General features: G+C 40.3%; 1 protein-coding gene across 10 annotated transcripts; it reads left to right on the top strand.

Moving 5' to 3' along the window:
* The first annotated feature begins 2,245 nt into the window (after nt 1–2,245).
* On the top strand, nt 2,246–23,746 carry RXYLT1 (ribitol xylosyltransferase 1). Of its 10 annotated transcripts, XM_043548539.1 has the most exons (7): nt 3,756–3,972; nt 5,433–5,603; nt 6,849–6,951; nt 11,950–12,264; nt 15,899–16,069; nt 20,516–20,679; nt 22,031–23,746. In XM_043548539.1, the coding sequence occupies exons 1-7, from the start codon at nt 3,810–3,812 to the stop codon at nt 22,048–22,050; spliced, it is 1,107 nt and encodes a 368-aa protein (XP_043404474.1). In that variant the 5' UTR covers nt 3,756–3,809; the 3' UTR covers nt 22,051–23,746. The 10 variants fall into 10 exon arrangements, with proteins under 10 accessions (XP_043404485.1, XP_043404482.1, XP_043404503.1 ...); XM_043548550.1 differs by lacking the exon at nt 3,756–3,972 and adding an exon at nt 2,246–2,275 and having other exon boundaries at nt 20,516–23,590; XM_043548547.1 differs by lacking the exon at nt 3,756–3,972 and adding an exon at nt 2,388–2,504 and having other exon boundaries at nt 20,516–23,590.
* The last annotated feature ends 340 nt before the right edge of the window (nt 23,747–24,086 follow it).

Genomic DNA, 24,086 nt, shown 5'->3' with positions numbered 1-24,086 from the left:
CATAACAGGATTAGGTTCATGTGCACTATATAAAACATTGCCCATAAACTGCCTCATCATAAAGAATCCAAAACTGTTCTATTCAGTTGCATGATCATGTACAAGAGAAGGAGCAGCAAATAATTGCGTGTCAAGGGGTGCATATGGAGGGGACCTCAAGTTCTGCCAGTGTCTTCCCTACAGGAAATCCCACTGAATCACTCAGTAGCTTGAGGCTTTTGCTGGAAATGAACTAAGGTATTTAAAAGACAGGTTTCAGAGTGGTAGTCATGTTAGTCTGTATCAGCAAAAACAACAAGGAGTCCTTCTGGCGCCTTAGAGACTAACAATGTTATTTGGGCATAAGCTTTTGTGAGCTAAAACCTACTTCATCAGATGCATGGAGTGGAAAATACAGTAGGCAGGTATATATACACAGTACATGAAAAGATGGGAGTTGCCTACCAAGTGGGTGGGGTCAGTGCTAATGGGACAATTCAATTAAAGTGGAAGTGGGCTATTCTCAACAGTGGAATACCAAGGGAGGAAAAATCACTTTTGTAGTGGTAATGAGGCCAATGTAATCAGGGTGACCCTTTAACATCAAACAGAAATATCTTTTTATATATGGTGCCCTTAATTTCTCATGCCATATAACTGAGAGGGCAGTTGACGTTTATTTGATAACCAGAGGTTTTTATTAGAAATCCTTTGTGTTAAACTTTTTAATAAATCTTCCCCACCTTTTTATAGAACTTTTCATTCATAATGTAAAGCATTTTACATTAACTGAGCTTCACAATACTATTGTAAATAGATATTATAAACATTTTATAAATGAGTAAACTGGGGCCCGAAGCACCTAAACCCCAGACTTAGGTATCTGTGTCTCAGGTTTAGGCACCTACGTCCCAGTTTTGGCTCCACAGCAATCCACAAAACTCCAGCTGAACTCAGTAGCCATGTAAATTCACATAGTGCCTACATTTTTGCAGTAAAAGTTCCCTACTCATTCACAAACCAGGGAAGATAGGCATTCAGCAGATGCCTCTCTGCTATGGTGCTTAGAAGAAATCAGTGAACCAATGATGACTATGTCAGTGGGGGGCGGGAACTTTTAAATAATTCAGAGCCATCAAGCTGTGCACTTTGCAAGCCTATGTAACCACATGACCCACATCCTCCTTTCCCCTTCCTTCCCATTGTTTATTATATTCTCATTGTCACATTTTGTTTTAAATTAGATAGTAAACTCTTTGGAACAAGGATAGTTCAAGTTCCCCCCCTACTTGACAAGGAGAAAGGATTTGAAAAGAGAGCTGCTACCTAGACTATAGAGTCATTCTAACTCTCTCTCTGGTCCAATTAATTTTTAATTAGTGGAACAACTTGAATAGGAGAGATTGAGGGAGACTATTGAATAGCCTAGTGCAGTGGCTCTCATTCATATGTGTTTGTACGCCTGTCACAAATGGGTCGAGATCCTGATTGGTACCTTTGGGTACTACCACAGTACTTTAAATTTGTCAATTAATAATTTCAGTGTGTGTCTTAAAGTTTGAGGAAAAGAGCACTAAAAAGTAATAGACTGCAGCTAGTAAAGATGTATGTTGTTTGTTATTTTAATATAAGTTATATGATGCATGTATTCAAAGCCAGCCTTTGGGCTTCTCAAAGCCCATGACTGCATCCCCTTCAACTTATATCACCCTGACTTGGAGAACTCAAAATACAAAAGGAGAAGCTCAGCTTTTTTAAAAAATTATATTTCTCATTTTTTTCTTTGACATGAAAACACAAACCAATATAAAGTGATCACGAGCATTTAAACGGACAAGGAGATTTTCTGCTGCAGAAGTGGAGACTGATGGTGCGGATGCTCAAGGACCCCTCACACAAACTTTTTATGTAAAGTGAGTCCATTCATTTTGTGTTCAGAGTTGCCATCCATCTCTGTAAATTTATCACAATTTCATGGTACTGCTGAGACCTGTTCTCAGTTCATGAATTCTGCTGTACTGATGGTCACCAGAGGCTGTTGTTGGCAGCTCTAGGCTGGCCTCCCCGCAAGAGGCTCCTTCAGTACTTCTGCTCATTGTTGTGCTTGTGTATGTGGGGAGGAGCCATTGGGCAGGGAAGTGAGCAAGAGACAAGCCAGAAGTTTCAGGCAGCAGAGGGAGCTCCATCCACCCCATCCCCAGGTGAACCAAGGGAACAAATAAAACTAAGTGAATAATCACTGTGTGGGACAGGGGCATGATTATGAATGTATTTCCCTGCTTCACCTGGAGTTGGGGTAGTTTGGAGCTGCCTCATGCCCCGGGTCTGGCCTTAACTCCCTTTCCTGCCCAATGGCTGGTTCTTATTGGCTTAATTTACAATCCTCCTAAGAATCTATGTCTCAGCCACCACTTCTTTCTTCTACAGCCTGCAGGGAGCCTACTACCTGGTTTTTTCCCATTGCTGTTGGTACTGCATAGAGGTAGTGGGAGAAGAGGACAGGACAGTGCCCTTACGTGCACATGGTAGAGAGCTGGGGCTAGGATACAAGACTGGACACCAGGAGATTTGGTTTCTATCCTCAATTTAGCTATTAACCTGTTCTGCGACCGTGGGTTCATTTCTTCCCTTCTCTGTCCCTCTGTTTTCCCTCCCATCCTTAAGCTGTCTTGTTTATTTAGAGTGTAAATTCTTCAGGTACAGACCATCGCTTACTAGGAGTATGGACAGCACAGAACACTATGGGTTCTGTAGGCAATCCTACTGTAATACAAATAATATTCATAATGGATAAAGGGTGAAGACTCATGAAGGCAAGGGACTGCTTGAGGGAGAACGGCTGAGGGATATTTAGCAAGAGAGGGCAGAAAAGCAGGGCAAGACTTTGGGGGACAGTGGTCTGTCCATCTGCCAGGAGCCTGGATTTTTCTGACCAAGTTGGATCAGCAATCCTGATATATTTTGACAATACCATTTGGGGGCTTGAGGTCAAAACTTGTAGGCTACACCAGGCTCCAAGGGCTGGAAATGTTCTTGCTGTGATTACTGAGCAGGGATGCCTGGATTTTTTGCAGTGGAATTGGAGCAACTAGACTTATTTTCTATTAGGTTTCAGAGTAGCAGCCGTGTTAGTCTGTATTTGCAAAAAGAAAAGGAGTACTAGTGGCAAATAAATTGGTTAGTCTCTAAGGAGCCACTAGTACTCCTTTTATTTTCTATTAGTTGCCTTGATTTGCGTGTCAGGAATATTTTTCTTTTAATTAGGCTGGATACAGCGGAATAGACCAATTTGCAACAGGGTCTGGATATTCTGGCGCTCTAGGAGCTGCTACATTTTCTTTTTTTCTCTACTTACACTGTAGATGGTGGTGGTTGGGGCCAGAATATATCAGGATCCAGCAAGATCCAGGTACTATGATTCAGGTTTCTTTTTCCAGGGATTTCGTACCAGGAGGTGTCAGACTTTCCCAGGCAAGCAGGAGTGGCTCCCCTTGCTTTCTGCGTTGTACAATTCAAATGGCCCAAAGCTGCCAAGAGCCCGGGATCTGGCTCTTGAGCCGGGATGCTCCTGCGGTTGCTTTATGCAGCAGGAACTTGCCCTCTGTTGGGGGCCGGCGAGGGCCCCAAGCGCCGGGCCCGGGTTTTGGAGGGCCGCCGCACCGGGGTGGAGAGTCCAGCATCTGGCTGGACCAATTCCGGCCCGGCGCTACCCTTCCCCGCCCGCCCCAAGGCAGGCGGGGGCCGCCGCAGCAGCCGCCCCCCGCTGGCGCGTGACGGGGCGGGAGGCGGGCCCTGGCCAGCCCGGCCCGCGGCCTGCAGGCTGCGGCAGGATGCGGGCCACGCGGAAGCGGCTTTGCTCCGCGCTGCTGGCCGCCTACTTGCTCTTCTCCCTCTACGCCGCCTACAGCGTCTTCCTGCGGCCGCGGCGCCCGCCCGCCTCCCGGAGCGGCCCCCGGCGGCAGCGACAGCAGCAGCAGCAGCGGCACGGCAGAGGTAACGCGGCGCAGGGGCCCGGCCGGCGGCTGCGCTGTCACGCGTGCCCGGGAGGAAAGCGGGAGCCGCGCTGGGCGCCAGCTGCTGCTATCCAGCGAGGGGCGGTGTGAGGGGACGCTGCGGTCCCTTCGGCTCCTGTCCTGTGAAATACCCGCCCCGAGTGCCGGGCCTGGCGCCCGGAGATGCTGGTAACCGGGCTGCTAATGCCCAGTGCGGGGCAAGCCCCCGGGAGGCTCCTGGCGATTGGGCTTTAATACAAAGGGGTTGAGGAGAAGCTTTGCTCCCACCCGGGCGCGGCAAGAGGTGCCGCTTATGTAGCAAGCTGGAGAAGTGGGCAGCCAGCTAAACTAAGCTTTTTGGGTTGATGAGGGTTAGCTAGTAGTAGGGTGACCAGATGTCCCAATTTTATAGGGACAGTCCTGATTTTTGGGTCTTTTTCTTATATAGGCTCCTATAACCCCCCAACCCCTGTCCCGATTTTTCACATTTGCTGTCTGGTCACCCTAGCTAGTAGCCACTCCTAAGGTCTGAGTGGAGGCACCTGCCCCATGTTTCAATTGGTAGTGAGAGGCCCTGCTCAAAAATCAGTGTATGTTTATATCTACGCTTTGAAGACTTAGCTCTTCAGCAGTAAAGGTCAGTAATGCCTGCAGCACAATGAAGCTTTTGTTGATAAGGTCCATGTCTTTGATGGCATGTACATGATCCATGGTGCCGGTTTGTTCTGAAATTTTCTCCTTTTAGGGCCAATTTGTTTTGAATATGTGAGGCTTTACTGTCGTAACAGTCGTTCTTAATCTAGCCATCAATTCAGATGATTAAATACAGGCCTTTTTAGTGTTCTGGCTTCTAAAGCTAGTCACTCTCCTAACTTTGGTGACAGATTTTTTGTATTTTGTCATCAGTGAGACGAAACTTTATGCACATCAGTCACCTGGGTGGAAAATGCATATTTCCTGAGTGTTGAGTATAGTTTCTATAATATGGAAAATACAGGTCTGTCTTGGTTGTTTTGTGTCCCCTGCTCTCTCGCGCGCTCTCTGTCTCTCTTCCCTCTCCCCCTACCCCACTTCAATCTTTCATTGCAGGAGTTGCTTACAGGAACTTCCACAAAGAAAATTCCTCATGCCCTGGATTAAAAAATTCACTATTTATTGTGGTAGCACCATAGATACCCAGCAGAGCTGTCCAAACGTAGGCCCCAATACTGCGCAGGCAGACCTGAGCCCTGTCTACACTAAAGCTTCCACTATTGCTACCTGTGGGGAATTAGAAGTCTAATTTTTGTCACTGTAGACTAGCCCAATGAGCATAGATGCAAGCTATGCTATAGCCATGGTTGGGCATAAGTGTGTTTAGAAAACATCTACTAAAAAAGAGACCTGTTATTTCTGTAACAATTAGGAGTAGATTTGTAGACCTGAGGTTCTTATTGCAAAATGTGTGTCTTTTAAACACAGAACGCTCTTCTTTGGGAAATGAAGAATGGAATCCTTGGGAAGGAGATGAAAAAAATGAGCAGATTGCTTCACAGCAGAGATATGAAACTAACCTTCAAATATTAAAAAATATGAAATCCCAGCAAGAACAAACAGACCTTAAAGTGCAGATCTGGGGTAAAGCAGCCATTGGTAAGCATTTCTGATTAATATGTTTAATACTGCTAAGTGACCTTGGCAAGTCCCTTAACCTTTCTGTGTCTCCCTTTTCCTTTCTGTAAAGGTGAGTATAACAGTGTCTGCTTACCTGTTTAAAGTACTGTGCTATCTATGGATGGAAAGCCTGGTATAAGTGATAAGTATTTATTATTCAGAACTGTATAAATAACACAATAAAAACAAACTTCAGTTCTTTGGCATACTTTGATCATTTTCTTATCCTATACTGCTGTCAGGAACTCTTTGCTGGATTATCCCAAGCAAATTGCGTAGTGTTGCATTGTTCATTCCAGAGCACATAGTGTGATACAAAAACCTGAAGAGTCCTAATCAATACTTTTTCATGCTGACTTCTAGATCAGAAGTTGAGAAAAGGAAACACTATGTGGGTTGTGCAGATTGGTTCCCTTCCCAAACTTTTTACTAAGACTACTCACCAACTACATTGTCTTTTCTTTTCTTTTGTGACCCATCATTACATATATACACCACCTTCTGCCCTAGTACTGCAACCCTAATCCCTTCCCAGTGCAGAGGGGAGGCCAGGGTAGTGGGGAGAGTTGGAAAGTGAGCCTGCCCCCGCTCACCCTTCAGCGGTGGCTCCTGTCCCACAAGGCTGGGTGAGGGCTGCATGGGCTGGTAGGACCTGAATAGAGCTGAGGCTCCATGTGCCATCTCACAAAACCTGGAATGGGGAGCTGCTGTGGAGTGTGTCGTGTGGGCTTAGTCTCCCTCCCCCGGCGTGTCCGCCTTTATAGGGTCCAGATGCTTTCCCTTAAGCCCAGCTGGGCAGCAGGTGGTCAGTCCAGGTGCACTGGACCCCCTTGCTTCTTAAAGGGGCCAGTCATCTTGTGACAAATGTACTTGTCTTAAGGCTGATAATGCTTAACATTTTAACAAATATGATATTTACACAGTCATTTTTTGTTTTCCTGTCCAGCAGTTAACAGGACACTGTCTACAATTTAAAAAATAACTGCCCAAATGTTGGCCTGATGTAGAAAATCCTCCCTTTCTAATTCCAAAGAGTGGGGGTGGATTTGTTTATTTTTGGGGGGTGGAGCAACCAGTCCATGTTAAACAGGAAAATTTGACACCCACATCTCACCATCATTGCCACACAATTCCCAAAAAATTTCTTTTGGTATGATTTTTACAGTAGACAAGAGATGCCATGTGTGCACCAAGTACTCCAGCAGCTCTTCATTATTTATGTAGGTCTTTACCTCTGGCAACATATTCTTGAAGGTCTGCTTGAACCTGCTGATGTAACTGCTCAGTGGAGAGAAGGAAGCATAAAGGGAGGAAAAACACATTTCAGGTACCAGTTGCATGACACTGACCTTCTCTTATGTTGACTTTAGCAGTCTCTGTGTTGAAAACCGAAACACTGTAGGAAAAGGTGTCCAGTTGTATATTTTTATCCCTTCCACTCCAACAACTGTAAATATTTTAATAAATGGTAATAAATGACCTTTATTATAAAGGTAAATGGTATAACAATAATGCTTGTTTTGGTAATTCATTCTGACCAACCATGAACATATTTATTGCCATACTTAATTTCAGACCTTGTGTTAAATATGTTCTGTATGACAGTTTGATGTTTAATTTAAAATGTAATTTCTAGAAATTACAAGAACAATCCTATTGTCCATCACTGCTTAAAGTCAGAAGGAGTAGGCTTTGTGCAAAGAACTCAGTGCAAGCTGGCAAGGTTGGAATTCACCCTCTTCTGTGGCCACTCTTCCCACCTACAGATTACAGTTGTAGTCTCTACAACTTTATTCATCCGCACAAGGACCTATGCACCACTTAAGCCCCCACATAAGAGCTTAAGTGATGTTCAGGGCCTTGCATGGACCCTTTGATCTGAGGTACAGTCTCACAGGGTGAAATTCATCAGTTTAGAAAAGTTTTGGGGGTTTTTTCATTACAGAATATGACCATGTCACTTTTTAAAATAAAATCATATATGTAGGTTGAAATAAACACCTGATGATCCCCAAGAGAAATTCACCAGGCCTAGTTTTACACTAGTTATCTTTGTAGAAGTGATATTAATAATTTCATAGGTGTTAAGGCCAGAAAGAACCATTATGATGATAAAGTTTGATCTCCCCTATAACACAGGTCATATAACCTCACCCTGTAATTTCTACATCAAGTCCATAACTGAGCAAAAGCATACATTTTACAGAGATATCCAGTCTAAGTGAAGACAAATACACCATGTCCCTAAGTAAGTTGTTCCAGTATTTAATCATCCTCACTTTTAAAAAATTATGCCTTATTTCTAGTCTGAATTTGTCTAGCATCAGCTTCCAGCTCTTGGCTCTTGCTATCAAAAATCTCTTCCCACCTAGGTACTCAAAGACTTTGATTAAGTAACTTCTTAATCTTCTCTTGGTTAAACTAAATAGATTGAACTTCTTTGGTCTCGCACTGTAAGGCAGTTTTTCCAGATCCTGAATAACTGTTGTTGCTCTTTTCTGAACCCTTTAAAGGTGGACACCAGAACTGGATACAGTGTTCCAAAAATGGCCTCACTAATGCTAGATGTGGTGATAATATCACCTCCCTGCCTCTACTTGATATTCCCTGGCTTATCCACCCAAGGATCATTTTTGCCCTCTTAGCCCCCAGAGTTCATGTTCAGTTGACCATCATGACCTTTTTAGGTCACTTTCAGAGTCACTGCTTTCCAAAATACAGCTCCCTTATCTTTTAAGTGTGATGTACATTCTTTGTTCCTAAATGTTTGACTTTACAGTTGGCTATTTTAAAAATGCACAGTCACAAACACTCCAGCTCAGTAAGGTAGATAGAAATAATACAGAAAGTACATCGGCACATCCATATTCACACCATCTCTTGCAGAACAAACTGAAATGTTAGCCATTATGTTCCTCATCACCATCACCTTCCTCATCTTCACCAGTGGCCATCATTCTGGCACCTCCCAAGGGATACATCTCTCTCTCCTACTGCCCACAGGCTGGGATGTAACTATTATAATACATTACGCTGACACCCCTATGTGTAATGCATATTCAGTAGGGGTATTTCCCCTCTTTCTTATTTGTATTTCCTCAGTCTACTGATGTTGAGGTGCCCTTCTTCTATAGGTTAGTATATTAATGATTTGAACTCATTATTCTATACATCAGTTAATTGGTATGGTACTCTTATGACTGGATGGTCTTTCCAAAACTTTCCAAAAGCTGGTGTTAGCGCATTTCTGTGGTTGGCTGATGTCATTCTGGACAAAATTCTCCCTTACGCTCTACTTCCGGTTCCCCAAAACATAGTGGTTACTGTTGGGCCATTTATCTGTGCCAAAGTTCATAGGCTTCAGGCATCACGCTAACTGCTGAAGCCAATGTCTTGCAGGATACAAGCTGTCCCTTGCATTACTGCTGAATGTAATAAAGGCAAGGTAGAATAATAAAGGCAATGTGTTGAGTTTTGTATAGTAAAATGTAACAGCGCTCTTCATCTGGCACATCAGTGTTTAAAATTTGTTAAACTATCCCTAACGTATACATAAAATAGAACATCAAGCTAATGGTGTTTTCATGGAAGTGAGTATTTTTGCTCTTTTACAGCATCTTTTTATTATAAAATTAGTGAACTTGGTTTGAGATACTCTTGCTGTTTTTCACAAATATTTTTTTAAAGTAAGGTTCTCTTTAGAATTTGTGTGTTCCTGCTGTCGTCGTACTTTGCTTTAACCCAATCTATAGAATTGCCAGAAATAGCAAGTTCAGGGTAGATGGATTCATTGTGAATCATAAAATGCCATCCTTCCAAGTAGTATCATATAAGGTTGGTTTTTTTTAAATTACACCTTATTTAAGTTTGACTTGTCTAACCTACTATAGTACTTTGTTTAGAATAGTCAGTTTACAAAGGTTGACCCTTAGTGCTTTGCAGTAGTGTAATAATAGTGGTTAGTTTAAGCCTTTTAATGCTCAGAATGGCTTTTCTATGACTCTTAAAGAACGAGAACTCTTCAGTACAAAGTATGCATTTAAAGCCTGATCCTGCAAGTGGCTGAATGCCTTCTGAGTGATGCTAGTGCACCTTGGGAAGGCTCTGGGTAGCAGCACAGGAGCTGTCCATCTGCAGACTCAGGCAGACAGCGATGCACCCTTTTATCTTTGAATGGAATGGAAGTTTGGAAGGTTCTTTTCATGAATAGAATCTTTTTTAAAAACCAAAACTTAGAATCTGTATAAACTGATGTCAGTCTCCCAGAAAAGTTTCCTATTTGGTGTGGACAAGAGAATATTTGTCAAGCCTTGGCTTTAACTAGTGATAAGAAATATTTTGCTACGCTTATGGATGGGTTTTTAGAATCTTGACTGGTTAAAAACATTTTCTTCTTTAAATTATCTGTCAGTTTCAGGTGAATAATACTTAACAAATTTACATAGTTTCTTAATATCTATCTCATTGGGAGAAAGGAGTTCTTTACTGGCATTTAAATAAGCTGTCTTCTGGGTGCAACCAGATTATCCTAACTTCTTTAGAGGAGAAGAGTTTGCCAAGTCTCAGTTTTAAGCAAAACCTATTCAGATACTTCCAAAATACAGAGTTAAAAAGTGAAAGTACCAATACAGCAAAAATCAAAAATTGGGATAGGTTAATTATAACCTATTGCATCAAGTATAAAAATGTGAATTCTCTCCTTCTACCCATGATTAGTCTGTTTTTCCTTAATCCGAAATAGCCCAAACTCGATGACTTCCAGTCACAATACAAAATCCGTATGTTTGATAGGATTTTGTGGGGAAGGATGAGGGTATGTTCTTAGGTGTGATGTGGGAATACCGAGGTTTTTTTCCTTTTTGTTTACTGGCTGGCTGAAATAAATTTTTATCTGTATTTGACTATTTAATGTTGCCGGCTCATGGAGTTTATGTATTATTATTATTATTATAGTCTATAGGCTGCTGGGAGTGTGTGCGCTATTGTAAATTATTGGTGGGGCACTGAGACCTGTTTATATGGGTACTTAAAAATACTAACTCTAAAGACATAATTGCCAAAGTACCAGTTAAAATGGGCATGTAAATAAACTCCAGGGTATTTCTTTGTTCTCATTGATGCAGAATATGGTGGCATAACAGGACATGATATATCTACCCTAAAAATTTTCAGAGGAATAATTTAACCTCCCTAGAACTTTTCAAATTCGTAGATATTTAGGTCAGAAGGGACCATTATGATCATCTAGTCTGACCTCCTGCACAACGCAGGCAAATGTAAATTAAATGTAAATTTAAAAAAAAACACTTTGGAGAACATAGTCAGATTTGACTTTAAGAATAACCCACCTTCCCAGTTCTAAGTTACACTCTGGTAATTTTTAGAACATTAACTCCAACTTGCTTCCCAGATTGTTTGCAAGATCAGAACCCAAGTATTTACGGACATGTTTAACTTCACATATGTGTGTTGTCCCATTTACTTCAATAAGACTACATACATGCATAGGTGTTTGCAAGGTCAGGCCTTTGGATGGTTAAACAAAGGTGAAGTGCAGTATCTGTTTAGGCACTGTAATGATCGCCATTACTGTAGTAACTGAGTACCTCAAAATGTATTAATGTATGTGTCTTCACAATCCCCCTTCCCATTAGAAAAGTGCTATTATGCCCATTTTACAGGTAGGGAATTGAAGCACAGAGATGAAGGTCACATAGGAGGTCTGTGATAGAGCATTGAACATTGTTCTCCTGAATCCCAAGCTAGTGACCTAATCACTGGACCATCCTTCCTTTCATAGTAGTGTCTGTCATAATACAGTACTACAGATTTCTCATTTCTTACATGAAACTGAAGGTTTTCAGTCCCTATGGTGGTATTTTGTATTCTGTTCTTTTTGAAAAGAATAAAAGTTTATGATCTATTTCACAGATGACGAAGCATACCCTAACTAATTGTTCTGGGAGTTCTGCCTGGTTTCAATGGATTCATCCAGATTTTCAAGACTTTTCAGTATTTGACTATAGTAAAGGTTCTGACGTCCCTGCAATATACTGTGTTTGCAATTAATTTTGAATCTCTTTATTGTTCAGGTAAATGGCCAATGCGAGCTTTATTAAAGTTTAAATTGTAGTTTTAGACTCTGTACATCTGAAATTTGTCACAATAGCAAAGATACTTCACAGTACATAATGTCTGTTTTAATGAAGAAACAAAACCTCTAAACACTGCAGGCAGATGGTTTACAATGCAGTAAACAGAATATTTATGAAAGTTGGTAACATATCTCAGAAGATGTTAAGTGCTTGTGTTTTATTATTCACAGTTTCATCACTGGTCCAGCCGTAGTCCCGGGATACTTTTCAGTAGAAGCTGAAAATGTGATTCTAGTTCTGAATGGAAGAGAGGAAGCAAAGATCACTTACGCCACTCAGTGGTTGAATTATGCACAAACTTTAATACAAACTCGCAAGCTGAGGCATGTTGCCATTGTGCTGCTTGGAAGTGAACAGTGTAACAATGAATGGATTCATCCATACCTGAGAAGACATGGAGGATTTGTGGAACTACTTTTTGTAATATATGACTGTACCTGGGTAAACGAAGAAGATATTTTCCAGTGGCCTTTAGGAGTAGCTACGTAAGTGTTAAACATAAACAAATTACACTTAAGGAATCAGTTATGCATGAACTGTACATGCCTATTGTTTTTAGCAGTTATATCTGTAACCTTATATCTGAAACATTTTATATATAAAACATTTTATATAATTTCTGTCTAAAACTGTTAACTTGACTTTGGTTCATGCTGCTGGTTTTGACTATCTAAATTAAGCTTCAGAAATTTTAAAGGCAAAAGATAATTCGGAAGTTAAAGTGCAGCTATGTTTTTAAAAGTGAGTGTGTTCAGTTTGCTTCTTGCGACTGTTCACAGTCAAATTTGCCATATCTGCTGACATTACCAACTATTAACATTTACATAAGGATTAAACAACATTACAAATGATATAGCTTTCCACAGTTGGGTTGGGGGACGACTAGCGAAGAAATGTTAACATGCCGATATAAGTCATCTTGTATGTTTTTTCGTGCTGAAAGGCACTCTGAACACATAATAAGAAACAGACTAGCCTAGGCTACAATTTTAGTGGCAAAAAGTAAGTGTGATGGATTGCTCTCTCTTTTAAGATGAGGGCAGGCTGGGATCCTTTTCCAGGATAAAAAAAAGAGATTTTACAGAGAGAAGTCTATGGAAAGCTCTGCTGCAGGAAAGAGTTGGAGACACTTCAGTAAGAGGCCTGGGGCTTAATAAGGAAATCCAGTTTGGATGTATTGATTGTGCTTTTTTTTTTTTTTTCCCCTGGGGGTATGTGGGGGGTGATGGTTCTTTCTCTTGTGGCTAGTAAACTGGGATTTGATACCCCTGGCATTTTTGTAATTGGTAAATTCTGGGATCATAGTAAGATGTAAAAATTTATTGCAAGACTACATTTTAATCCTGTTAGTGTTGTAGAGTAGATACAGCTATGGGAGAGTTATCTTCATTCTTTCCGGTCGTACTCTTGTCTTAACAGAGCTGTTCAAACTGCAGAATCTCTATTATCAATGGTGATGATGCAAGCCAGAAAGCTTAATTTTTAGATCCATGTTGAATTTGCAATGCTGGCCATTAGAAAACATGTTTTATTGTAACCAAAGGAAATTTGCTCAGGATGCCATTGACAGAAAGTAAACATGGAGCCTCCACAGTGGCAAAGAACCAGTGTTTGTAAGGAAAGATATATAATTCAATTTTGAACATGTTAAGATGACAATGAAACAACTAGAAGGAAATGCCCTAGAGGTAGGTTGGGATGCAGGACTGCGGGGGTGAGGGGTGAGAAAAAGAGGGAGAGGTCAGAAGTAGAAAGGTAGATTTACAGTCATTGATGTAAAAGTGGAAGTTAAAGCCATGTAAACGGATGCAATTACTCAAATGAAGAGTGGGTGAGAGTGACAAAGACAAAGTCTGGTAGGAAACCTAGAGAGAGAACCTCTGAAAGAAATGCTGGATTACTGTCCAAAGAAATAGCAGGGGAACCAGGAAAGGACAGACTCATGAAAGCCCTGGGTGGGAGTGGGGAATAAGATGTTCAGAAGGGGTGCGTATGATCAACAGTACCAAAAGCAGTGGAGGAGCCAAGGAAAGTGAGAATGGACAAAAGTACTCCTGAGGGCATTGTGCACCAAAAAATTAAAAATTCTGCACACAATATTTTAAAATTCTGCAAATTTTATTTGTCAAATAAAATGTGGAGGCTCCAACATGGCACTGGGGAGCAGAGGCCACTGGCTGAACAGAGCTGGGAGATCACTCTGCAGCTCTCCCCTGGGACATGGACTCAGTGGTGAGGCTGCACCCAACCCTGACACAGAACAAGGACTGGGCCTGCCCCAGAAACACCCCATAGCCCTGCCCCTCCATGTCAGGTGCACCAGGTATGAGCTCAGCCTGGCAGGATCCAAGTGTGGAGGGGCTCAGTGTGGGGGGGATCAAGGTGTGGGTTGAGAGGGTTCTGTTTGGGTCAGTCTGGGTGCAGGCTGCTCGGCTGGGGATCCAGGTGTGGGGGGGATCTGAATGCACAGTGTCTTGTTGGGGGGTTATGGGTGCAACAGTAATGGGACTCTGTTGGGGGGGGGGCAAGTAAAGGGGGTTGGGACTCAGCGGGGGAGGGGGGAGCTGGATCGGGAGGGATAGAGCTCGGCAGAGGGGTCTTGGTGTGGGGGGCCCAGAGGGGGAATCTAGATGCTGCGGGAGTGGGGCTCAGTGGGATGGGGACCAGGTGCAGCTGGTTGGGACTCGGTGGGGTGGAAATCCGAGTGGGATGGCTCGTCGGGATGGTCCAGATGCAGGGAGAGTAGGGTTTGGCAGGGGGGTTCTGGGTGTGTGTGTGGGGGGGGGGGGTTGAGACTTGACAGGAGGGTCTGAGTATGAGGAGGTCTGGATGCATGGGGGTTGGGCAGATGCGGGAGCAGCTCCCTGTACAGTGATCCCTTCCCCTGCAGTTGAGAAGCGATGGGTGCAGGAAGTGGGGAGGCGGGGGAGCAGAGCTTCCTGCAGCCTGTGGAGAAATCTGGGGGTGGGTCTGACCCGGCCCTTGATGCTGTGCAGGGGAAGAGGAAGTCCCGTCCTCCCCAGCCCAGCCGGGATTTGCAGTTGAGCCCAATACAGGGTAGGATCCACCAGCCGGGTCTTCCCCAGTCCCACCCTCTGCCCCACAGTGATCTACCTCTCTGCTGGCTGACCTGGGCACCCAAAACATACTGCTGGGGAGGCTACGTGACTGTTCTTGTGGCTTCCCTTTGCTTCCCCCATCAGAAAGTCAATTTTCTCTGGGGGAGCAAAGAAATCTGTGGGGGACATGAATTCTGTGCATGCACAGTGGCACAGAATTCTCCCAGGAGTAAGACTAAAGGCTTGTTTTGAAACTAGGAAAATTTTGTGATCAATGTATGTTTTTTTCAAAATTGTTTCCTTAATGTACTAATGTAGAAAGAATATAGAAATAGAAGAGAAACTAGCAGTATTATTGACCCGCTCTCTAAAAATAACAAAGTTAGAAATAAAATCATAGCTAATTTTGAGAATGTGACAGCTGTAAGAGGGACATGCAATTTAAAACAAACAAACAAAAGTATGGTAAATTAGCTCTACATAATGAAGACGACTGTGCCAGCTCTTTAGCTGAACCATTGGTGCTGTTATGACTAAAATCAGTGACTTTCAGTTGAATTCAAAGATTAAATTGATGAAGGTGCACAGGTTTTAGGGACAGAGTTGAGTTTTCATTTTGGAGTATACCAATGGCATTGTTTTTATAGCATACGCTTTCAGCTGATTCAAATAACTGAGACGTCAACTCCAAAGGAACCACTAACCCAGCAACTTCAGCCAAAATAAGTGGCAGCATTGAGAACAGCTGCTATAAAAACAGAATGCTTTTAGACGAGCATTCTGTAGCATGTGAACATAATTCCACTTGATGCTGTCAAAAAGAAGTTAGGGATCTTCTAGGGTGTGAATCAGAAAAAAAAAGGATAATGATAAATATTATACATCAGTGTTTGGCTATCTTTGTTTTTTTTTTAATTCAGTCAGTAGTTAAATATTGGAACTGATTACAAAGCTATTTCAGTTCTTAAAATCTGCTACATAAACATGAAGTGGTGCAAAGATCCATCTTTTTCCTTTGACATAAAAATATTTACATCTAATGTATGCATTGTTGTTACAGATATAGGAATTTCCCCATGGTAGAGCCCAACTGGTCAATGCTACGTTCTCCAAGATCATATCTATGTAATTTTTTAGGAACTGTGTATAAGAATTCATCTAGGGAGAACCTAATGGAAGTTTTGAAACAAGACGGGCTTGATAAACTCTGTTGGATTGCAGCCAGAGAACAGTAAGAGCTATGATTTACTTTGTAAATGTATAGTTTGCAAGCTGAATTATTCAAAGCCCCTTGCCTAGATCATTGCTGTCATCTTTCAAAATATGTTATAAATAAAATAATATAAATAATGACAATGGTCAAACTTAAAACAATTAACCTTGCTGAGCTGAGATTTTCATACAGATCTTGGATGCCTTAACCCCTTGTGTGCTGCAGTACTTTTACATTGTGGTTATGACTTGAAATACTTTGAAAGAAATATCTAACATAACACAGCCAGTCCTGTTTTCTCTCACACATACCTGGTTTTGGTTGAAGGGGCAGTGGGTATTCAAAATCTGTGTCATACATCCTGTGGCTATTATCCACCTACCAGAAGAGGGGGACATGAAACCAGAACTTTACATCACCAACCACTTATAAAGATGCTGGCTTCAGCTAAACAATATAGTTCATTTTCTGTCTTCGGGACGTAGAACGGATCTTCTGACTAACTGAAAGAGGGTCTAATGGTACTTTTAATTTGCTTTTAACAACTTCTACCTGAAACCTTGGCAGGATTAGATAGGTATTCCCTTAAAAAGGAGGAGATGCTTTTAAAAAATCTGAGTAGTCTTTCTTCGATTATTTAAACTTAAAGTTTCATACAGTTTCTAAGAGGAGAAAGGGTGGACTGCAGGAAGGAGTGATATGGCTGTTGAGGTGTTCCTAGTTTTGTAAACAATTGAGGGATTACATGTGATCACTTGATACCATCTCAAAAAGAATTATTTTCTTTTTAGAATTTCAGATTTTAGAATTAAACACACAGGCCATTTTAGAATTAACATATGTAAGCCATATAGGTTTACAAAAAGGATACACAAAGATTTTCAGCGTTCAAATAGGACTGTAGATTAAGGTGCCAGTTCTGTCACCCTTAATGAAATACTTACTCCATTTAAAATATAAATAATACTAAGAGGATTTTTATGTGAAAAATTTATATTTTGATTTGTTTTCAGTTTTCCATATTCAGTGTATGAATAATAATCTATTTTTTAAGATGGGTTAATTTATTAAAATAGGTGGAAGAATATAAAACTAGGAAGAAGTCTTCAAAGTTGCAATTAGGGCTGTCAATTCATGGCAGTTAACTCATGCAATTTAAAAAAAAATTAATCGCAATTAAAAAAATCGAGATTAATCGCACTGTTAAACAATAGAATACCAATTTACATTTATTAAATATTTTGGATGTTTTCCTACATTTTCATATATATTGTAGTCTGTGTTGTAATTGAAATCAAAGTGTATATTATTTTTATTGCAAATATTTGCACTGTAAAAATGATAAAATAGTATTTTTCAGTTCACCTCATTCAAGTATTGAAGTGCAATCTCTTTGTTGTGAGCGTGCAACTTACAAATGTAGATTTTTTTGTTACATAACCACTCAAAAACAAAACAATGTAAAACTTCAGAGCTTACAAGTCCACTCAGTCCTACTTCTTGTTCAGCCAATTGCAAAGACAAACAAGTTTGTTTACATTTACAAGAGATAATGCTGCTCTCTTCTTATTTACAAATGTCACCAGAAAGTGAGAACAGGCATTTGCATGGCACTTTTGTAGCTGGCATTGCAAAGTATTTACATGAGAGAAATGCTGAACATTCGTATGTGCCTTCATGCTTAGGCCACCATTCCATAGGACATGCTTCCATGCTGATGACGCTTGTTAAAAAAAATAATGCGTTAATTAAATTTGTGACTGAACTCCTAGGGGGAGAATTGTATGTCCCCTGCTGTTTTACTCACATTCCGCCATGTATTTCATGTTATAGCTGTCTCAGATGATTACCCAGCACATGTTGTTCATTTTAAGAACGCTTTCACTGAAGATTTCACAAAATGCAAAGAAGGTACCAATGTGAGATTTCTAAAGATAGCTACAGCTATTCCAAGGTTTAAGAATCTGAAGTGCCTTCCAAAATCTGAGAGGAACAAGCTGTGGAGCATGCTTTCAGAAGTCTTAAAAGAGCAACACTCCAATGCAGAAAATACAGAATCCAAACCACCAAAAAAGAAAATCAACCTTCTGCTGGTGGCATCTGACTCAGATAATTAAAATGAACACATGTCGGTCCGCATGGACGCATGTACCCTGGAATGGTGGTTCAAGCATGAAGGGACATATGAATCTTTAGAGCGTCTGGCATGTAAATATCTTGTGATGCTGGCTACAACAGTGCCATGCAAACGCCTTAAACAAGAAGCAGGCAGCATTGTCTCCTACAAATGTAAACAAACTTGTTTGAGTGATTGGTTGAACAAGAAGTAGGACTGAGTGGACTTTCAGGCTCTACAATTTTACATTATTTTATTTTTGAATGCAGTTTTTTGTACATAATTTTACATTTGTAAGTTCAACTTTCATGATAAAGAGATTGTACTACAGTACTTGTATTAGGTGAATTGTAAAATACTATTTGCTTTTTTTACAGTGCAAATACTTGTAATCAAAAATAAATACAAAGTGAGCACTGTAAACTTTGTATTCTGTGTTGTAATTGAAATCAATATATATTGAAAATGTAGAAAACATCCAAAAATATTTAAATAAGTGGTATTTTATTATTGTTTAACTGTGTGATTAATTGCGTGATTAATCACGATTGATTTTTTTTTTTTTTAATCGCTTGACAGCCCTAGTTGCAGTGTATAACTATCTCTAGCTGAGAATGCAATGAAGGCAGAACCAATAAAGGCACGGGCAGAGAAATCTGCTGAAAAGAAGATGACTATACCAAAGAGGAGACTGGAAAATAAACATAGAAATAGAAGGGGACTTGAGAAAAGGACTCTGAGGCAGACTGCCAAGAAAAGAAACAACCCTAAGGCAAGACCAATAGAATAAGATTATAAAGATTGGGTGATAAATTACAAGGACTGATAGAATATAAATTACAAGGATTCAGAGTAGAACTAAATCTGGTTTGGCTCTGTATGAGGTCGCTGGCCCAAGAGCACCAAAACATCTTTATAATGTGTTTTGACTTGGGAAATGTGGTTCCCTGCATAGTCTAGATGAGGGAAAAAATGTCAATGCAAGCTTTTGGTATTGTGTGACCATCTCAATACTGTAGCAGGATTGTCTTTCTGACTATTAACTGGGTAGACTCTCATCATGATTAAACCAAACAAATTAATTCTGCTCTTAATTAGTTTGTACGATTGTTCTCATGGAAGGTTTAAAAACCTTTATTATAAATTTTAAAAGGATTTAATAAAACTAGAGGCAATTTAACACTTTTTTTTTTTTTCTGAAAATTTGGACAAAAGAACTTAAGAAAAAGGCTAATATAGAATCTAGAGCAGGGGTCTCAAACACAGTTTACCTTAGGGCCAATGCCAGTCCTCAAATCCTCCCAGAGGGCCAATAATGTCACTGAAGATGGTGTTCAGAAAAGAAAATATTTACATTGTATTTTTTTTATTTTGAATTTCTTAGAAATAATAAAATGTCATACAACTTTATACAATTCTTCGCCTGCCAGAGAGCTTTTAGTGTTTGCCAGACACCTGGCAACGCTTCAGTTCTGTCAGTTTGTTGATGTTTGGCCTCAGTGACTGAGCAGTTGAAACCTTCAGGATTGCAGCAAGGTGTGCATCATTCAGTTGTATTTGGTATTTTGACTGGTTTATATTCATTGTGGGGAAAAAAGTGACGCCTCCATGGCTGACTCTGCCCAGCGACAAGTGACAGTATCTCTGTCCCTCTCCCCCAGTCAATGGGAGCTGCGTGGGGCAGCGCCTGAAGCAGACAGAGCCGGCAGGGTGGCTGCATAGGTCTCTCCTCTGTGGGCTGCAGATGGCCCGTGGTCTAGAGAGAGATTTATCTATGGCCTAGAGTGCTGTCACGCAAAGTACCTCGGACCGTCTGAGCAAATTGAAGAGATTTACAATTGCTGCCTTACGTTCTCATTTCTGAACAGTAAATCCCCTTGCTGATTTTAAATATTTTGGGGGGGAAATTATTCTTGCTTCAAAAAGTCTGTCAGAGCATTCTATCTCCATATGCCTATTTTTGAGCCACTTAATAACCTTCTAGTTTAGCTTATGAAGTAAATTGATATGGGCTTCCAGTACAAAATATTTTTTAAAAGATGTTTGTTCTCTTTTGTTGGTGCTTGAAGTATTAATGATTCCTTTAAACGCCCTCAGTTGAAAACTGTTCTTATGGAGGTTCTAGCTTACAGGTGAACTTTTCTATAAAGACCTGAAAAAAAATATTTGGGAATAGGTGGGTTGAAACATAAAACCTTAGTGATTCTCAGATCTGTTGTTACAAACCTTTCAGCTCTGCAACATTTATCGACACTAAAATTATAACATTGATCTCTGTTTTTCATTGTAATACATCTACCCTTGGAAGGAAAAAGTAATGTTAATTGTCAACTTCTTTATTTTTCTAGGTGGCAGCCTCAAGAAACAAATGAAAGTTTTAGAATCTATCAAGATGCATTGCTGCAGAGTGATCTCACATTGTGCCCAGTGGGAGTAAATACAGAATGCTATAGAATTTATGAAGCTTGTTCATATGGCTCTGTTCCTGTTGTAGAAGATGTAATGACACCAGGCAAGTGTGGAAATTCATCTATATACCACAGTGCTCCACTGCAATTACTAAAGACCATGGGGGCTCCATTTATCTTTATTAAAAACTGGGAAGGACTTCCTGCTGTTTTAGAAAAAGAGAAAAATATGAGCTTACAAGAAAAAATTCAAAGGAGAAAAAAGCTTATAGAATGGTACCGGCACTTCAAAGCACAAATGAGAGATAAATTTATTAATATCTTGGAAAATTCATTTTTACCAAATGATAAAGGAGGTTAATTGCCCCCTTTGAAAATCAAAAATAGATCAAAAGTTTAATTTTCACTGACCTTCAGGTAAGCTTTTCTATAAAAATAAAAAGTAAATGAACCACTACCCATGCAGGTGCAATTTCTTTGAAGTCAGTGGAGTTGCACCAGCTTATCCCAGGGCTGAGTTTCACCCTTCTTTTCTAAACTACTTTCAGAGAGGATGCAGTCTTACAGGATAGTAGTCCGGATGGATGACATCAACTTTATTATTATTTTTTGCAGTGACCATCTCATTCTTAGCAAGTCAGTACTTCTCTGTTTTAATCTACATATGGAAGCATTTCAGCAAATACATCACCCAAAAAGCATAATAAGTGGTGGCTTCACTACACTAATATTTATACTTTTAACATTCTTTCCTGAAATTCTCCTGCTATCATTTTCCTTAGTTTAAAATATAATTTTATTATAGTTTTCATTAACTGAGGAAAAAGAGAACTATGGTCAAGCAGGCCTTGAATGACAGAACTTTTAACAATATCAAAATAAAGTCTTTAAACTATTGCAGATAACGAGCGCTCTTCCCCCTCCTCCCACTTTTGGCAGGTACAAAATGAAGCCATTTAATAATTTGGGCTCCTCCCATTTATCTAGTGTCTTAGGGGGAGATGTTGTGTATTGAAAAATGTCATTTCTGTGACGTTATCAAAAGAACTTTCCTCTCCAAAACTGGCCATTGATAGATGGAATATTCCCTGCTACTCCACTCATCCCCCCCACTGCCCACTTGTTTGACTAGCTTTCTACCATATACTAAAAGTATCTCAGACCATCCTGGAATAAATGGTATCATTAAATCTTTTTCATCCAAAACACTTCTGTAAAGGAATGTCCTCATATTTTAAGTATGTGTCTAAGCTCCTTACCCATCCCCATCCCACCAAAAAGTAACAGTTTACCTTTTATTGGAAGTTTTTCCCTTTAATGTTTTGGTGATTGTGTATGATGTTGTCAGAGTATGAGTACAGTGTGTAAAGATGCATTTGGGCAACATTTTCAACAAAAACGGAGACCCACTTCTTCAGATAAAGTTATAAACACAATTGTGCTTCTATCATGTAGCTTTGAGGCCAAGAGTTTAGAAAGATTCAAAAAAGGACTGGGAGTAAAAATGTTCAGATGTGCCAGCGTGATCTAGGAGCCTGCTTCCCATATTCTTGCTCTTTCGTCAGAAGCATCTGGTTCGAAGCACTGTCAGAGACAGAACACTGGACTTAGTGGACCACCAGTCTTCTCTAGTAAGGCAATTCTTGCATTTCTGCATTTGTTTGTGATTGCACCTCCACGTGGCCATTAAAGGTTTTGTTTTTAATTTGGTGCTACTACTGCAGAGAGGGTTGCACTCTCTGCTTGTCAGATTCTCCACATGTGTGGGTGAGACAGTGTGCAGTGTCCCTTATTCTCCTCTTTTCCCCCATGCAAGGATCTGCAGAGCTTCCTCCACAGAGTCTGGGCACAGAAGGTAGCATGATGGTGATGAAGAGGTAGCACATTGTCTACTGTGTGACCCTGGGTAGATCGAGGAATGTAGAGTTTCTCTTCCAGGTGCAGATCTATGGATCGCTATCTGCGCCAATAAAAATGGACAAAACTAATTTATCCTTATAGTATGTCATTTGTCTGTCCAGTGAAACTGCTGAAGACCTGAAGCTTTATAACATTATAACTTAATCTTTCCATAAAAAATGGAAAAGTTTAATTGAGGAAGACGAGAGCGTACTAGATTTCCAAAGGAAAAGTAGTAGATGGTGGTTCTTAGCTCACAAAGAATGTTTTTTAAATAAAAAAGATTTTGTGTGTGTGAGCTGCTTTTATCCAACATCGTAGCACTATCAAAGGATAACAGGAATTGGAAGTTATATGGTACAGAGTAACCTGATTGTGAAGAGATGTAAATAATCTATGACCCTTGTAAAATAACCAGGCTTTGGTTATTGGTGGTTAAGGTGGTAGATGTGTGTTTTGAAAAATGCAAACTTTCACTTGATTGCTATGTTTGTTATCAAGGAAACTGCTCTAAAGCTAATTAAACATGTATTGTATAAAAATGGTGTAACTGTATTTCAGTGTAGAATTTCTGATCCTTGACTTATGCAGACACTTCTGAGAAAAAAACATATCTGGGATCAGATTTCCCCCCTCCATTTGAAAGAATCTTCTCTTCATTCCCGTTTAATATTGGGGCATAACTTTGTGGGGCTGAGCATCTGTACCTCTCACTAACTTCAGCTGAAGTCAGTGAGTTTATCAGGCCATAAGTGTGCACCTTCATGTGGCAATTTTGAGCATTCTCAAAATCTGCTTAAGTTGTCAACATTCAAAGGGGATTTATAAGTATAATACTGTCTATACAAAGAGCTTTGAGTATGTCAGAGTAGTCATGGAGCTCTGGTACTATTTTGCTGTGTAAGAAATATTTAATATGCACTGTTGTAATCACTTCAGTGAATGATATGGCCTGGGCTGCGCTATACCACTCTCAATACTCCCGTATTTTGTATGTAGTTTAGTCAATTCCCTAAATACTATTCTGTCTCTAAATGTAAGAATGCCTTATGGTATCAATTGCATGCATGAATTCACGAGCCAGTTCAACTAAATACTAAAATATGTACCATAGTATTGTCTTTACTGTGATATTTTCTGTGTTTAGAATATACCACAGCAAAGCAATTTTGCAATAGATATTCAGTTTTTAATGGTCCCCACAATAGCTTTTTCTAGATCCTCTCATTAAAAGGGATGAACAGTGTGGCTTAGTAAATTTATATTGTGTCAGAGTCTGTCTACTAGAATTTTTTTCCCTACAAACCACAGAATGAGATACCAGAGAGATTTGTGTGTGTATGTAAAAGTGTTTTTTGGGAAACTTTAGTGATACCATTTTTCATAGGAAATGGCTATTTGGTACATGGGGGATGCAGTCTACAAGTAGAACCTCCTAAGGATCATCTTGTTTTCAAAGCAAATTGGATCAGCTTTTAGCAAAGGTGTCCACAACTGCCAAAATGAGTCAAGTTTGCTTCAAGAAGGTCTCATGCCTTTTATGTATTTAGAAATATTGAAAGAGAGTTCTAGTTGGAGGCTCTCCAGCAACCTACTTTATCAAGATAGCTTT

Source organism: Chelonia mydas, chromosome 1, assembly GCF_015237465.2.
Source record: "Chelonia mydas isolate rCheMyd1 chromosome 1, rCheMyd1.pri.v2, whole genome shotgun sequence".
Taxonomy (NCBI): Eukaryota; Metazoa; Chordata; order Testudines; family Cheloniidae; genus Chelonia; species Chelonia mydas.
This window is presented reverse-complemented; position numbering and strand designations above follow the sequence as displayed.